At 37.2% G+C, this 17,440-nt stretch overlaps 1 protein-coding gene and 1 long non-coding RNA gene across 20 annotated transcripts in view; one reads left to right on the forward strand and one right to left on the reverse strand.

Annotated features, from left to right (window-relative positions):
* Positions 1-17,440, forward strand: part of ABI2 (abl interactor 2) — a 74,211-nt gene that overhangs the window by 30,096 nt on the left and 26,675 nt on the right. For 8 of the 19 annotated variants that reach the window (XM_068196090.1, XM_068196087.1, XM_068196091.1 and 5 more), the window contains exons 2-4: positions 4,906-5,073; positions 12,961-13,137; positions 16,849-16,866. In XM_068196090.1, the coding sequence (XP_068052191.1) occupies positions 4,906-5,073; positions 12,961-13,137; positions 16,849-16,866 (363 nt within the window). The remainder of the gene's footprint in view (positions 1-4,905; positions 5,074-12,960; positions 13,138-16,848; positions 16,867-17,440) is intronic. The other 11 variants (XM_068196092.1, XM_068196088.1, XM_068196096.1 and 8 more) reach the window with 2 other exon arrangements.
* On the reverse strand, positions 13,005-17,436 carry LOC137477250 (uncharacterized). Its single transcript, XR_011000900.1, has 2 exons — positions 16,819-17,436; positions 13,005-15,198 (listed from the first exon to the last, which is right to left on the reverse strand). It is a non-coding gene; the product is annotated as an uncharacterized lncRNA (long non-coding RNA).

Here is a 17,440-nt window from a genome sequence, read left to right on the forward strand (position 1 = left end):
CGATCATTCCTGAGCTGTTAGATTTAGTGTCCGTTGTTGGACTGGCATGTGGAAGCAAGCGTCTGAAAGCAAGCACACACTGTTGCCTTGTGTATGCAAGACATGGCTTTTCTGACTGCCTGTGAAATCTGTGCATTTGTAGCTGACCTGAGTGACTTTGATCTCCTGCTATCTAAAAGCCCAGTTTGTATAGTCACTGTAGTCTGTGCTGTAGCTCTCAGACCGGATTCATCCTGTGAAGCATTTCCATGTAGCTGATAGCCTGTTTTGTTTTCTGGTGGAGACAAAAGAACTGTTTCAGTACTGGGTGCTTCCCACAAATGGAAGACCCTCTCCAGGGGAGAGCTGGGCCCGAGCCATGGCTGCTGCTGTGTCCGAGTGCATGGGGAACCATTTCCTGCTGCGGAGGGGGGAGCATCTCCCAGTTCTAGCTGACACTGCCCCCAGTCCATGTGTGGCTGGCAGGAGATCTCTGTGGTGAGTCAAGATGGTGCTCTTACTGCTGAGAGCAGGGAAAAGGATGCTGCCTTGTGGCTCACATGAACACCTGATGTGTGCATTGTGTGGAGAAAAATGATAAACAGAATAAATGCTAAACTGTTGCCTGGAAATTCCATAATGTAGACACAGAAGACATGATCTAAACATTTCTATTTAAGGCTGTGAAGATGATCCAGCTGTGATACTCAAGTATTTTAACATTGTGTGAGAAGTCAAAGCTACAAGTTTGAGGTGGAGACACAGCAGCCTTCTTAACACAGTTAATGGAAAAATATTAAGGGTAACATGAGACACTGCACAGTTCAGGTAAAGAAAAACTATAGGTAGTGGAGGACTGGAAAAACTGCAATGATGTTCCAGCACTTGTTCTTTTTCTAGCAAGCTCAACAACTCTGGATAGTTCTTCCCTCTTTGTTCTTGATTGTATCCTTCCTTGTGTTTCTCTGGCTATGCAGTGGTTTGGATGAGGCAAAACTTATAATTTGGTTTATGGATCAGATGATTTTCATTTGGGATGTGCCTCCTGGTCTAATTCACTACAGCAGATGGAGTGTGCACTTGGTGTTGGGGACATCTCCTGTGCTGATGGAAGTAGATCCTGAGTTCTGTAATACCATGACAGTTGCTCAGACCATAATTCACTGAGTTGCTTTGCTTTTTCTTTGTGGCATCTAAATAGTTTAACTAGGGGTACTGTTTGCAATTTTGCATGTCAGGGAAGCTAATGGAAGTGACTGGAGTTTAAAACAACCATTTATTTCTAAAGTTAGTTTTAACTAGGTCAGGTAATTAGTCTGCCATGTCGCCCCGCATAGACAATGGAATGGGTATGTTAGGCCTAGGAATGAGAGGGTCCCTATGCTGGCAGTGTTTCAGAAGGCTGGTTTGTCAAACAATAGCTTTGATTTCTTTAATTTATTATCCATTAAAAAATATGGATCAAACTGATCTAATGATTGAAAGCATTGCTTTCCTAAGAGTTGTGTGTGGATAGGTGTTATGAGCCTGTATTTTTTCATAGACATGCATAATTTTATGTGTGTGAATGCTAAAGATACTTTAAAACTGAAATGGAGAGATACTCAAAGGTCTGCTTCATGACATTTAATTTAGGTCAGGGCACTGAAAACGCTGCTACCAGTGCTTGATAATGCTGAACACAATGTTTCTGAGACCTGAAGGGCTTTGAGGACTCTGGTTAATATGCTTAAATATCCACAGGAGCAAGTCTTTTTGTTATAATGAACATAGAACATGTTTCTCTTGTTTTTGATATTCCTCACAGAAACAGTATTCCATAGGTTACTGAAATTACTGTAGAGAGTCTTATCAGTTTGATATTTTCTTTCCCTAGAGAATTTTGGTAGCTATGGATGTCGAGATAACCTTTTTTCTGCCTTATAGTCTGATGTGAAGCATACTGACTGGTATTTTGGTGTCACGAAGATCAGGAGTATCAGAACTAAGACTGCCAAGGATTATGTTTGAATTTTACTTACTGATAACTTGAAACCATTATCTTATTAGCAGAAATCCCTTTACATAGTTGCATACTCAGTGAACAGCATTTGCAAGCAATGTAATTTGGTGTCCACGTGGAGTCTAAATAGGGATGTTGTTACATAGGAGCATATGATAAGATATCATCTCTGGAAATCTACTTATCAAATTAAAATATGGATTTCATGGTGAACACAACTTATCATTTCAAGTTAAATTTTTACTGACATTTATTGTTATATTTCCACAGGGGAACTTAAGATTTTTCTGTAAGTATTCTAGAGTTTTTACAGATTTAGATTGCTGTGAGTCATTGAAGCTTTCATCTCTTTAAAGTTTTTAGGGTAAACAAGATTGTTTTAAAATGCTGTCACTAATTATTTTTTATTCTTTTGAAATGGATTGACAGTAGTAGGTTCAAATAGTCATTTTAATTTGAACATATTCTTCACAGGAAGAAAGTTCAAACTTCAATTTTGCTGTGCCAAACATGAGTGTAGTTTGCCTCAGAGAATTTCAGGTTCTTCAAAAAGGCCTGTAGAGCAAATCACAGTTGTGATCAGCTAAATACATGAATTAGACATATCAATCAAATGGGGTTTTGTGCTAATAACAGTTCCAAAGTAGTTTATAGTATTTTTTTTGAGCTCTTTAATGCATTTTGCATTTGAGAAGTCAGTTCCTTGTTGGTTGGAACTGGAGGTGAATTGAATTTAGCTAGTAGGTTACATCCCTGGAAGGACTGACTCTGAACATGGATTCATATTTATGCTTCTTTAAGCAGAAAAACCATAGGAGAGGCTCATAATATTTTAAATTACAGGTAGTTTTCCTTTTGTTCTCAAACACTTAGCCTATTAATGAAAAAATACCGTGTTTGCTGGATTGCACTCAGCTCCTCTAGGTATACAGTGTACTAATGGAAATCAGCATTTTCTGCTTCTATAAATAGATTGGCAGCAGCTGCAGAGAGCCAAACAGGCAAGCTTCTGGTCATTTTTATTATTGCCATTGAGAAATTGTTTGAATGGCTGTGGAGTGTGGCTGCTGCAGGAGAGTGTGCAGGCTGAGGATATGAGGGGATATGAGCAGGGAGAGGAGAAGAAAGAGTGTATTTACAAGTCAGCAATGGGAGAACAGAGGTGAAGAGCTTGATGTATCTTCATTTGGGAGTCCTTAAGCTGAGTTTGAAGCACTTTTATGTACAAGACATACTACTCAGCTGGTTAAAAGTCATGAGCTCTTACATGAGATCTGGGTATAGCATTTTTTTAACTTCTTTATTGTTGAATATAAGGCAGCATTTATAATTGTGTTCTGCTGGAGAATATCCTCATACTGTGCCCTGAGAAGCTCCTAAAATTTTCAATTCCTTCTTCTGTTGGTCTTGTTTTGTCTTCTGCATGGGAGAGAAACACAGTGAGAACTCTTACTCCTGCAGCATTCCTCCTTCCTGCCCCATGGAGGCAGCTCTTGGATGAACAACAGCTGCTGCTCTCCTCCTTCCTAGCAGATGATGAACTGGTACCAGTGCAGCCTGCTAACTGGCCAGCTAAGTTGCCCATGTTCTTTATGGACACAGGAAGTTGCCAGGAAAGAAAAAGTATTGAGTATCTTTCACCTGAGCATTTAATTGAAGTCTTATGCCTATGTTTACATGTGTGGGATTTTTGTCCCCATGAAAGCTAGCAATCTTCTTTTAAGAATCTTACTACAAGGTCTTGAGAAACATAGTGAGCTGTAGGAATTGTTTTTCTGAAATACAGGTACGCTTACTTTCTGTGCTTCTCAAAGTACATGTAATAAATACAATGGATGCTAGATTCAGCTTGTGCTGAAAGATATGAAATTACTTTCTTTTCCCTCATTAATAACAGCACATTTCTTGAATCTTAATACCCAACCTATACGTATAATATAAAAAACCAAGGAAATAATGAAATACAGTATAATAATGACATGTGGGAGTAGAGAACATTTATCAACCGTTTCTTTAGAAACAGCACCATCAGCCTGCGAGATGGCTGAAGATCACCTAAAAGTGAAGTTCACTGTGTACTGAAGCCTTGGAAACTGGAAAGTTTCTTAGCATCTTAGTTGTATGTTTTACCAGTGCTTTAATCTGTATTCTTTGTACTGGATTACGTCTTAGTGATATTAACTATTTTTCAAGGAGAAACACAGAACCTTAGCAATTAGATTCTTAGCTTATTGTTTTTAACGCTGTTTGAAATGTATGTATGTTTTTAAATTTCTAATGGATATCTTGTCTATTGATAGCCTAAATACTTTTAGGTGCTCTACTACTAGAAAATGGATCATATTAATTTTTCATAGAAGAAAGTATTCACAATGTGAAAAAGTACAAAACATGTTTAAGAAGAAAACATGGACTTAGTCTTTGTAAGAATGATTCCTCTCACATTGTATTCAGCTACCATCTTATGGGAATAATTATAGTTCATTCACTGTGAATGACTATTTGTAACAACAGCCAGGTCTAAATGATTAGGAGAGATGAGGAATATGGTATTTGGCAGCTCCTTGTAGGCTGTTAGGAGTTATAAATGAAGTATCAAGTTTAGAAAAATGAAACAGCTCTAAACTGTATAAAATCTAGGATAGGCGTCTCAGAGTGCTTTTCAAGTAAATTGCTAAAATACTGAATAAGAAGTTGGACTTTTTTCAAGAAAAATCCAAGAAGAAAAGGAGCTTAATTCTTCTTAGTGTAGAAACTCTTAAAATACAAAGGTAGTATCTCCTGTGGAAAAATAGTAACTTCTATTTAGAATTAGTTTGACTTGTATAATTTGTTTTTTGTAAAGACAGGCAAAAAGAGTTAATTCCAAGAATCTTTGTGGGAAAGACCTTATACTAAATAAACCTTTTCTTTCTGTTTTTCAGTCAGCAGATAAGCAGCGAGCCCTGGAAGAAACCAAAGCCTACACAACGCAGTCGTTAGCAAGCGTAGCCTATCTGATCAACACTTTGGCCAACAATGTTCTCCAAATGCTGGATATCCAGGCGTCCCAGCTTCGGCGCATGGAATCTTCAATCAACCACATTTCACAAGTGAGACTTTTTTCTTTTGCCTTTGGTGTTACATAGCAAGTAAAACTCTGAACTGACATTTTGTGAGCGAGAAGAATTTAAAACAGAAGGATGCATTTCTTCTCATATTCATTCTGGGACTGGGTCTCACCATGTGATTCTGTACCAGAGTTAGTATGAGCATTTTACATACCAAAGCAGGTTAAATGCATTCTCAGCCAGATTATTGTTTGGAGAGGGGGTCATTCTGCGTAAGTGAAAAGCACAGAAAAATTGCTAATGGTAAAATGAGAATATTATGTTAAGAAATACAAAATGGGTGGTGGAAAACAGTACTCAGCATCTTTTTGCTTTTTCTGTTGCTGTAATACTGGCATCTAATGACAACAACATAGATGACAAAAATAGTTTGCTCCCAGCTTTTCTTAATGAAATGTACTTTTCAGTGACATGAACAAAAGCCAAAATTAATGTTTCAATTTGTGAATGGCTGCAGAACTCCTGCCATTGTTTGCAGTTTTTCTGAGCAGCAGTAACTAAGCTACTATAATCAGGAACCCAGGTTCATTGAACACATTGATGAAAGAATTTGACTGCCAGAATGGGCTGAGAATGAATGATGTATAAAAATGGAGATTTACCAGCCACTGATGGATTTAAAGAGCAATTAAGAGCAATGATACAGGAGGTTCTGGGTTTTGTGTCTGTTTAGTGAATATTTTGTGTCTTAGTTGACCAACACATTTTGGCTACTAGGGTTTCTTGATCTCCATGTGATAACATAAATTTAAATAAAGAATACCGTGTTATTTAGAAAAACATTTGAAAGTAGGGGCTGTGTACGGTAGGAAATAAGTGGATGGATTTGATCTATCTGAACCAGCAAAATAAGTGAATAATTCCATGCTGGCTTAGTGGGCTGAATTGCCTCTGATTGGGTCAGAGGAATCCCAGGGCAAATACAAAGAAAGAGGTGGGGAGGATTTTCTCTTTTGATAGCGCTGGGCTATTAGATTGCTTCAGTTGTCTCATGGATCTGCATCAAAAATAACCTGGAAGTATGATTTCTTCTGCTAAATGCTCCATGTTAATCATTATGTGGACAAGTAAATTAATTTTTATTCCCAGAAAATGTTATGAATTATCCTGTGTATGCCTGTGTGCTATATCTATATGCTCTGTGTGTGTATGTGCTTCCTCACAGGCTAGTGCCAGCTCACACGTGTTCCAGCTCTTTGAGAGCCTGATGCTAAAGACAGCATATTTTGTATTTCATGAATGTGGAAAATTCATTTTGTCACACAGCTTCTGTAAAGTAGCTTTTGTGGAAAGAGTCATAGCATTTTAAATTTTTTCCTCCGGAGAAGGTGACATTTATGCAGATTGAGAGCTAGGTCAGATTGTCTTTGACCTTTATATAATACAGGTAGTTATTTAAAGTAGAGCACTAAATTAGCAGTACCCCAACACTTAATGAATATGTATCTGTGAAATTTCACAGGTTGAGCTTGAACAACCAAAAAAAAAAATCTTTGGTTCTTTTTTAAAATACTGCTGTAAAATTGAAAATCTAGTTTGTTTGGGGAGATTTTTTGTGTGGGTTGTTTCAGGTTTTTTGAATCTGCATCTGTATGTAGGATGCTCCCCAAATCTTTATGGAAGAAATAATGTCAGAGGAGCAGACAGTATTTAAATTTTGGATATTTCATACATGAAGTGTAGTGATCGAAGGAACTTTACTAAGTAGAGTTATTGCGTTTGGAAATGGCTTTCTCCCATAATACCAGTCTTGTAGCTTAGTGTGTTAGCTGTCTTAATTTCCAGGGTTATTTTTCTTTAAAAAATTAATTTACACAGTTTCTCTATAAATAAATAATTTATTTTCAAGAAATTTGGTTATACATTTCCTGAAATTAGCCTAATTTGCAGAAGTTTTCCTTGATGTTTATGTTGGGTGTAAAGTTTAGTGAGCTTTTTCTAACAGTACTGAAAATGCATTGTGGTGTAATACCTCACTGCCAAATTAGATTTCAGTCAGACTGACTTGAAATGAAGTCAGTAACATAGAATAGAAAACAGGTTGGTAATTACAGATGGTAAATTAATTTTTACAGTAATGCTTTGGTCAGTAGGTCTTGGTATTTAAGTTTAGAAAACAATATATGCAAATTGTGATATCTCGTTGGAATCCTGCTTTTAATTCTCATTTGGGATTCCACATATGCTCCAAAGAAGGGAGCAGAATCATTTGGCACTTGGTATGAAACTTTTTCCAAAGTGCTTGTTTTGTACGAGTAGACTGGGAGAGGTGTGATTAACTTTGTAAGATAAAATAGTCTGGTTCTCTGTTCATTGGTAGAATGCCAATTTAAATCTGTTTCTGTGTTTCCTTCTAAATGCCAACCTAATCAAAGAGCTAAAAAGGAAGCTGATAATAATTTGTGCTTTTTCAACTTGGGTATATGTTGTGAATAAGGAAATTGTTACTATTGAAACTATTTTTATGCAAGTGATTAAATCCTATTGCTTTAAAAATTAGAATCACTTTGGTTTGGTCTGAAAGCTGATGAATCTATTCTTACTTGCCTTCTTGAACCTTGTCCAGAACTAGATGATACACAGTGTTTCATATTTGACTATGAATTTAAATCTTGAATACAGATCATATGTACAAATATTTATACTTGTTAAAAAATTATCTTGCATCTTTCAAGTTAGCAGTCACTGTGAAATGTTACTAATGTCCAAATTCTTTAAATTAATCTGGCAGAATTTCAGATTTTAATATTTGTATGATGAGAAATGTTTTCTCAGGTTTAGCAAGGTCATTTTTAAAACTCTGCTTCTAGGTGTATGAACAAGCACATTATCACAAAGATGAGTGGTAGTGATGAGTTTTCTCCAGTGGCACTGTGTTGGGGAGGTCTGCTGCATCCTCCCCTTACAGAACGGCCTGCCACGCTCTTGGCTGTGAGAGCAGGCTCTGAACAGACTGCAGCCTTGCATTCTCTGCTGGCAGCAGCTGCTGCTTAGCTGGGCTATGCAACATCTGCGAACTGCGGAGAAGTTCACTTGGACTTTCCACTGAGAAGTCAGTAAAGGTTTGTGACCTTTCTCAGTTGTCTTATTCTTGCAAGGCACAAGAATAGCAAAGCACTTTAAAATTGGTGATGCAAGGCCAATTTTGCACAGGACAAGTTACCTGTTTATGGAACAAGTAGCTTCTCAGCATTTTTGTAGTAGTATGATATCTTTTTTTGTGTGTATTAATTGCATGCAACTTGAGACAATTAATGTAACGTTTCTAACATTTCTAGCAATTAAGCAGTTGCTAATTTTAAAGTAATAATCCAGTTTTCAAGGTAATTTGCAATTACTTTGAATTGTGTCACATTATTAAGATTAATAAAAAATAAAAGTCCAGCAATACTGTAATTAAGCAATATTTTCTTCGAAGATTTTTGAAACTGACTTTTAAAAGCCTAGACTACCAGACTGACAATTTATAAATTTAAATTAGAATGGTTTGAGAAGAGGAAGAAATTGAGGCTTCTGGAGACTGTTATCTCTGAAATTTCACTGTAATTCAGACTTTCAACATGCTTGTGATTGTGGTTTAACCTCAGCTGGCGACTAAGCACCACATGGCTGCTCACTCACTCTCCCCTACCAGGCTATGGGCAGAAAATCAGAAGAGTAAAAGTGAGAAAACTTGTGGGTTGAGATATGTACAGTTTAATAATGATGGTGATAATAATATAGAAAATTAATATTTAAGAGAGAAGTCAAACCCAAGAAGAAAGGCTGCCAATGAAAGCAATTGCTCAGCAGCAGCAGCTGAGGGCTGCCCAGGCAGCCCCCAGGCAGCAGTGCCCAGCCAGGCTCCCCCAGCCTGGGGCTGCTGGCCATGAGGCCGTGGGGAGCATCATCCCCTGGGTCAGCAGGGCCAGCTGTCCCAGCTGTGTCCCTTCCCACCTTCCCGTGCACCCCAGGCTACCCAGTGGTGGGTGGGATGGGGAGCAGAAAAGGCCTTGACTCTGTGCAGCTGCTGATCAGCAGTAACTAAAACATCCTGCAGTTATCAGCTCTGTTTACAGCTCAAATCCAAAATGCCGCCCCATACTGTGAAGAAAATTAATTCTTTCCCAGCCAAAACTAACTTGAGTTAGGTAAATGCTAACTTAATACTTTGAGAAATTTTGTTTACTGGTAGAAGAGACTATGTCTCAAAACTCATGAGTTCAGTGACTTTTAAGTGAACTTGTAAGTAGTGTTAACTTTCCCAGAAATTATTTCTTTTTTTTTTTTTTGTTTTAATATTTGCAGAGCTAGAGATTGGCTCTTTTGAATTCAGTATGAAAACCTGATGTTTCAAAATGGCCAGAAAATTCCTAACAGAAAAAAATGTGGCTCATACTTATTTTTCCCCTTATAGCTCTCCCTTGGCTATTGTAGGGATCTTGGAAAGCATATGAAAATCTGATAGTAATGAGCCTAACCTCTAACAAACTGTCACATAAAAGCTTTTACCAAAGCTAATGGAGATACATGAAACAAAATTTTAAAAGCATAATAATGCTGTCAGGCATCGAAAATTTCTTGTTAGAAATCAGGGTTTTAAGTTGTAGAAGGGCACAATGTATCCCATCTGCTTTTCCTAGCAGAGTTTTCAAGCCAGGTGTTTTGTTAGTCCAGCTCTAACCCAAAACCTTCTCATTGGAACTTTCTAAACTGATGAATAAACATTTGGTGCATTCTCCTGTCTTGATAAGGGATTTATGTTAGTACTGGAGGTAATAATTACCTGTGTGTTGAGGATAAATGTTTTCATTTTCTTTAGTAGCAGGTTAATCTTTGTTACCTCCTCTACTAATGGAATATTGTGGTGTTCCTTTGTGCTATTTTATGGGTGTATTAGGATCTCATGACTTCCATAGTCTACTAAACAAGAAAATGAAATGTTTGGAAAACTGCCAGCATAATGCTTTTCAATACCATTTAAGGTGTGTGGACCAGAATTAGGTGCAGTTTGTATACATTTAGTCATTCTGTAGCTATTCAAGTTAGAAGAGATGTTCTGAATCATAATACAAGGGAAATCCCACCAGATGAGCTTCAGGTTTTAATTAGGTTTTATGCACTCCATTGTTTGTTACTGTAGTCATGCCTCATGATCACCATAGTCCTTAAGGAAGCTGGTTATACCTGTGGCTCCTATTGAAAACCCACTCTTCATTCACAGAAACAGCTTTGCACAGTGCCAGGATACCATTGCTACAGTAACATGAGCATTAAATGTCTGTATGGCATTGTATTAGTAGATAATTACATCAGAAAGTCCTGAAAGAACATATTCAAAGTTGCAGAGTTCTAGCACTTGAAATAGAAAGTGAGAAATCATCTTGCCAATCCTGCGCTAGTAACTTTCTTTTTGATTTCTGGATTGAAATTAAGTCTCTGAGCGCAATATCCAAAACACGAAAATGGTTTTGAAGGACCAGATTCAGACCCATAAGATTTTGATGTTCCAGTACATCCTGAAGTGCAGCTGCTATTGCAGCTGAAGTTTTCTAACCTTCTAGCAAATGCTGTCGGGGGTCTGTGAGACAAAGAACATACAAAAGTCTTGTCTCTGCAGTTCTCCAGTGACGTCTAGACCACAGATAAAGTCTGCAATAGAGATTGATACACCACTGATGAATTCAATCATGAGACTGTCCTCCCAAGTTATTGACTATCTTCAGCTTCTTAAGACAGTATGTGCCCTCTGACTGGTGGGATGAGGAGTCTGTAGACCATCTTTTCCAGAATGTGTGCTCCTATTCCCTATGCTGCAAAAGCAAAGGTCTAGCACAGAGAAGGGAGAAAAGCCTGAGATGGAAGATGAAATCTTACATCATACCCTGATGCAGAATGGTGTACATTAGGTACTCTGGCATTGAAAATGTTGTGCTCTGTTTGCACTTGTGCTTGTACCATAAATATAGCACTGCAAGAGCTGTGAAGATCTGACCTGCGCTGCTGTGTTGGGGGTTGGTGTATAGTCCTGGTCATCTTGGGGAGATTCAGAAAGGACCTTGGCAAATTCATTGGAGAGTGGTTTAGTTTTTAAGTAGCTGCAGAAATGTATGTGTTTCTGTAACACTTGTGTGAGCTGTGAATTTCTGCAGAATTTACATATTGGCCAAATCTGGGTGGGTTTTTGTGTGGCTGTCCCAGATAGTTTAACAACCCCTATTAAATTCATTGCTTCATTGCATTCGTTGCATCATTCATTGCATTCATTTCCAATGAGAGATTTGCCAATACATTTTGACCTTAAAATTTATTTTTCTGCAGCTTTATTTTAAGAAATAACTATGCACCTTTAGTGGAAACCTTACAGTTCTAGGCAGGTGGAACTAGAGTGACAGAATGTACATGACAAAGCTGTAGTCAGTGCCTAATTTTAGCAAAGTTACAAAATCTTGATAATATGTTGCTGGGAAATACTAGGCAATCTTGATTACAGTATTGTAAGCTCACATATAATGCCCCAGGTATTTTTGGAAATCCTTCCCTGGAAATAATACCAAGAAACAACTCGGAAGTAGCTTGGGGATTGATTGAGGTTTCTAGAAGTTTTTTTTTTTTTTTTTTTTTTTTTTTTTTTTTTTTTGTTATTTTAAAGGTTGTGATGATTGTTCAAGGTACCACAGGTTCCATTAGCTTGTTCTGGTATTAGTAGCACAAGCAGTAGGGTAAAAGAGTGTAGCCAATCCCACTGCCCCAGTGCCTACCCACAGAAAAATAAAATAGACAAAAAATGTATGTTATGAAAACAGTTGTCATTTGTATCTGTTCCACAGTTACTACAAAGCCTGGTTCAAAACTGTGAAAAGTGTTTCTGGTGCCATTCATGATCACTGAAGTGGTAACAAGAAATCTCTGAGTGTTTAGAAATCCTTATGGTGGTGGTTCTGGCTGGTTTTACTTCTGTTTTTTATCCTGTAGCTAAAACCTTTGTTCACAGTTTAGCAAATTTCCTATAGTGAAAGCTGCTTTGAGAACAAGCAATTATTTTTGGTTTAAATAAGGCAAGGAACTCCATGGCCCATGATTTAAGAGATTATATTTTCCTGGAAGAGATAAGTGGGCTTTTTGGTAGCATTTTCTTACTCTTGTTACCTAACAAGATTCACATACATGTTTTTTGGCAATGAATTTTCAGCAGGACTTCGTCTTACACCAAAGATTCTGTGGTACTGATTTTAGTATATAAAGTTGGCCCTGGGCGTCCAAAAGGAAGGCAATGGGCTTAACCTCTGGCTTTATTGTGGATACATTAGTATGGAACATATTCTAAAATTTAATCATTGCTTTGTGATGAGCAAGTTGTGACAACTAAAATACTTTCTTGATTTGTATAAGTGAAATTTTATTCTATTGTGGGATTACCAGTCCTAATTTAGCAAACTTTTGCAGTGCAAGAAAACCTGCTCATGGTTTGTTTTTCAGGTCTTAAAATTAAGGTTTGGGAAGGCACCCTCACTCTTCATCTAGTTGAAGCCTGTGTCAAAGACAAGCTTAGAGAGCAGTTGTAAAATAAAAAAGGATAAGTGAAGGAATCTTATAAAACAGTGTCAGTAAATTGATGCGAACTACTAAGAATGGAAAGGAGAAGGAATTTTTTGGAACTGAAAGAGCGAGGGTAACAGAAAACCCAAAGAACCCCCAGCTATTAGTGTGGCTTTAGAGGTGGCAAATTCAGCAGTAAGTTGAAGAAAGATGTTGTAATCAAGTCTATGTAGTGATGTGTTTAGTACAGGACAGAGATCTTCAAAACATTAGAACTGATTTAATTTTTTTGATACTGACTCTGTATTCCAATGCATACCACTGTTAGTAAATACACTGCGTCTTTTGTAGACGGTGGACATTCACAAAGAGAAAGTTGCTAGAAGAGAAATTGGTATCTTGACTACAAACAAAAACACCTCAAGAACTCACAAAATCATTGCACCAGCTAACTTGGAGCGACCAGTTCGCTACATCAGGAAACCTATTGATTATACAATTCTAGATGATATTGGACATGGAGTGAAGGTAGGTGATATTGTTAAAACAGCCAAACTGCAAATTCATTGTCTTTGTATATTTTCAAAATAACCTGATGCTTTTCATGGTAATATACCAGTTTCTCCTTGCTTGGACAATGTGTCTATAAACATGAGAGTAGTCCTGTCTGATTTCCAGTTCTCCCTTCCCCTTCTTTTGTCCCAGTGTTTCTAAATGTTGCAAACTCACCAAATCTGATTTCCGATTGGGACTGTGAGTCTCACCTTCTAAAATGCTTCTGAATATCAACTTGTGTGATGCTGCTGTTATTGTTTGGGTCAGTTGCCAGGGATATACATGGGGACTGAAGGGCTAATGACCATCACTTTTCTGCCTGAATTAGCACCACAGAGTATGATCCAGCTGTAATTGCCACTGGTTTACTTTGATGCTCATGTAAAGGAAGGGTTTGCATGAGAAATGTTATGGGCTCCCTTTTCTTCTTTCTGTCAGGGTCAGCTATACACAAACCCAGTGATGTGCTTTGTTAAAGGGAGCTCTCTACAACTTTTGTGCCATATGGGGTTTTGGAATGGGAATGTTACTGCCAAGTTTAAAGCCAGCTGGTTTTCCCTTTCAAAATAAGGACAAAAGAAGGAATTTCAGGGCAGAGAATTTTCAGGACTGAGACACAACTGGTGGCTGTTAGATCAATGTACACAGCAGAAGTTATATCATGTGTGAGGTTAGATATGCGTTTTTAAAAGCACATCCTGAATATAAGCACAGTCTTAGCAAGTGTGAGCTCATTGTTAACTTGTGCTGCCAGGAAAACAAGTACGGAAATGAGAACACTGACAGTATTAAAGTTCCAGGAAATGAAAGTTAAATAGCACAAAGTGACATCATTTTTACAAGGCAAACTAACAAATCTGTAAACCTGCTACTTAGCAGTAAGGTAAGATGCTTCTTCCAGTCAAAGTACAGGAGAATTTCTTCTGCTTGACTTGTAACTGGATATCTCTGTTGTCCTGTTTGATTTGTCTGCTTGGATGGCCATTTGAATGGCAATAGGTTGTTTAACCTAACTGTTAAAATTCACATTCTGAGCAGTTTAAGTATCTTTCCCAAGCAATTTTATTTAAGGTCTTTCCAACATCCTGTTTGTTGACTGGAAATTCTCCTTCCCATTTCTTTCCCAAAAAATCAACCTCTGAACAGATTTTAAAAAAGACAAATAAAAAAGCATACAAAACTTTAATAACTACAGTTTTGACCAGGAAATTATTGCCAGTCGTGTGTTAAAATCTGCTCCCAATTTTGAATTTATGCAGGTCAGCAGATCTCCTTGTGGATATGGATGGAGCATATTAACCTGTAGGATTGCTGTTGCTAATATTTTAATAATCACTTTTTGTTTTAGGGAGATCATTTTAGAACTCATTAAAGAACAGTTTTTAATTGCTCTGCAGCACAATCTTACTTAGCACTGGCTCTACATCATTATAATTGGTATCCCACTTACCTCAGTTTACAGTCATACTAAAATGCAATGAATTATGTTCTTCTAAAAAACATAGTTCATCAAATGGATGATGACTGGAGTGTGTTTTACATCCATTTGTTATGCTTGTGATAGACTTAAATTATATTTACCATGTACTGTGTTTATCTAGAAATTAAGAAATACTGTGTACTTGTGAAACAATAATCAGAGAACTTGAAGTCGTGCTATCCTTAAGATTGTAAATGTGTTCCAGTTAGGTTAATCCTGTGTTTAGGACAGAAGAAAGAACAGCTCTCTTACTGATGGGGGAAGAGGTGGCCACTTGTGCTTATGAACCTGTTTTTCTTCTGCTTGAGTAGCTCCAGATTAGTTTATTAGATTTCTGGCTCTAGAACAGAGAGAAAAAAATGAAATATGTAGAAGCTTTAAATTTGTGTATATATAGCTCTTTATTGTTTGAGCTGCGATACTTTTCCCTTCAAGTGAGCATCCAGAAGGAGTTGTTGCATAAACAGCGTTGAAGTTCCAGTTAGCATCAGGATTCCTCAGTTGGCATTCTTTGTCCTTTTTCTGCTGAAGGGCTTCTGCTCCAGTAGTTGGACCTGGAATTACATCTTTTCAGGCCAGGTAAAATGCTGATGCAGCAGATATTCACTGCAACCCCTAAGAAAGATGGCAAGCTGGGCAGAATAATACAGGAATAAAAGGGAGGATTCTTGGCCGAGAAATTCAGTATGCCGTGCTGAGAGAAGTGGTACAGGCCCTTAGGCATCTTCTTCCTTCCATTCAGATATTTGAAACATAGTGGAGACAATGTTCAGGAAGGGTTGCTCTATAGTATGGTTTCTAAATAGATGTGTGAGAAGTCAAGTGCCTCTCTATCATCCCAGCAGTCCCTCCTCATCTTCCCTCCCTGAAGCTACAATGCTGCAAAAATCTAAAGAATCTTTTGTGTGAAAGAGACTTGCTTTCAATTTTTTTTCAAGTGTTTCCCAAGTTACAAAGTATTTAACCTGTTGTTCCTGCCAAAGAGTTCTTTAGTCAAGAGAATGGGAAAAAAATAAGTGCTCCCTTCAGAGAAGTGTGTATTTAGGCATTGTAGTTATCAGGCAGTGCTGCTGAGGTCTCTGCAGATGGACCTTCCAGTGTAACTGACCACTGTGGCCAGTACAGGGGGACCTGGTTTTCCAGTATAGCTGTGTGAGGCAGTGGCCATATTGGTTAAGTGATCCACAGAACATTAAACTAAGACAGGAGATTTTCTAGTAAATCAGATTATGTTTCTTTTTAATAGCGCAGGGTCTCTCCTAAACTGATGGAACAAATCAGTCACTCTGGATGCTCTACTACTTATCCAAATATTTAAATAATTATTTATTTGAATATTTAAATATTTACCTGAGTATTTACTGTTCAGTGCTGCAGAAAGTGTAACAAATTTAATTATACAGTTAGATAAATTGAACTAAAAGCAGATCATTCAAAGGGAAAGACAAGTAATTTAAAAATAAATTACTACGGAGAAAGATGTATGATATTGTGCCAGTAAGATGCAGAACTTAGTGTCAAAAAGCTAGCACTTAGGCTTTAAAGTAAGATTTTACTATTGATTAATGTCTTAATTTATACTTTAGAAAATGTGGATATGAGGTACAATATCCATAAAGAGTGCTGTACTTCTTACAAGACAGAATGATTTGCTCTTGATCTTTATTCAAGAGAGATCTCATGGCATCAAGTTAACTAACAGCATTCTCTATAAAAGAACATGCATTAGCTTAATATGTTATAAGCTTCCATTTCAGCTACTTGTAAATGTGCTAATGCATGTAAACAATTTAAATGAGCTCAGACTCATTGATAAGGCTCAAATAAGGCTTTGACAGCTCAAATAAATTAATCTCTGAAGTTAATCCATGTAGATCTCATGATACATTTTGAAAGAAGCTGCGTTTTTGTTAGCATTGTAAGAACTTGAGTAAACATTGTACAAGCATTTGAATATCAATTTTAAAGTAATAATTTAAAGGCTTTGTGGTCAATGTATATTAAAAGTTTCAGCTTGAAGATCTTTTGTTCATGACATTCTGCTTTAACCACTCTTTCTATGATCTACTGATACATTATTTTGTTAATGCTGAATGCTTAACTTTTTTCTTTCTTTTTCCTTTCTCTTCATATCCTGAAGTTCCAACTAACCTTTCAATGCTTTTTTTCCTTACCTCTTTTATTTGCTCCATTTATGCATTAAGTGGTTGCTTAGATTTAAGGTAAGAAACCCCAGGGCTGGATTTCCATTCTTCTTCTGAGATTATTACACACGGGGAGATGATTGACATCAATGCTACAGATTGTTTAAAACAACACTCGCTCTCCCTTCTGTGTCACAGAACTTCTGTTGAGTAACTCATTGTGGATAAGCATTTTGTGATATAAATTGATGTGTATATGAATTATGTGTATATGAAATATGTAAAATATTAGCTGCCCTCAGCATATCTAGCAGATAATTTATGAGGGAGGAATGTTGTGCTAGCCTTGTGTAGACAAAAATATACATGGACTAGATAGCAGCTGAATATGAGCCTCCCCCTGTGTAATATTCTTTTTATCCTATATACGGTGTTAGTTACAGTTTGATTGGGATTAATGGTTCAGTGTGAGATTGCTCAGATAATGAGCTCCAAAGGTGTGTAACAAATTCAAATCTGTATATTATTTTTTAAAGTTGCAGTATTCTTAATGTTTTCAGAAACTGATAGCAGTGCTTAAATACTCAGAGGTACTCATCTATGGGAACTCCCAGAAATTTCATAATTGCATAAAATACTTAATTGCTGCTAA

This window comes from Anomalospiza imberbis, chromosome 7 (genome assembly GCF_031753505.1).
Source record: "Anomalospiza imberbis isolate Cuckoo-Finch-1a 21T00152 chromosome 7, ASM3175350v1, whole genome shotgun sequence".
Classification (NCBI taxonomy): domain Eukaryota; kingdom Metazoa; phylum Chordata; class Aves; order Passeriformes; family Viduidae; genus Anomalospiza; species Anomalospiza imberbis.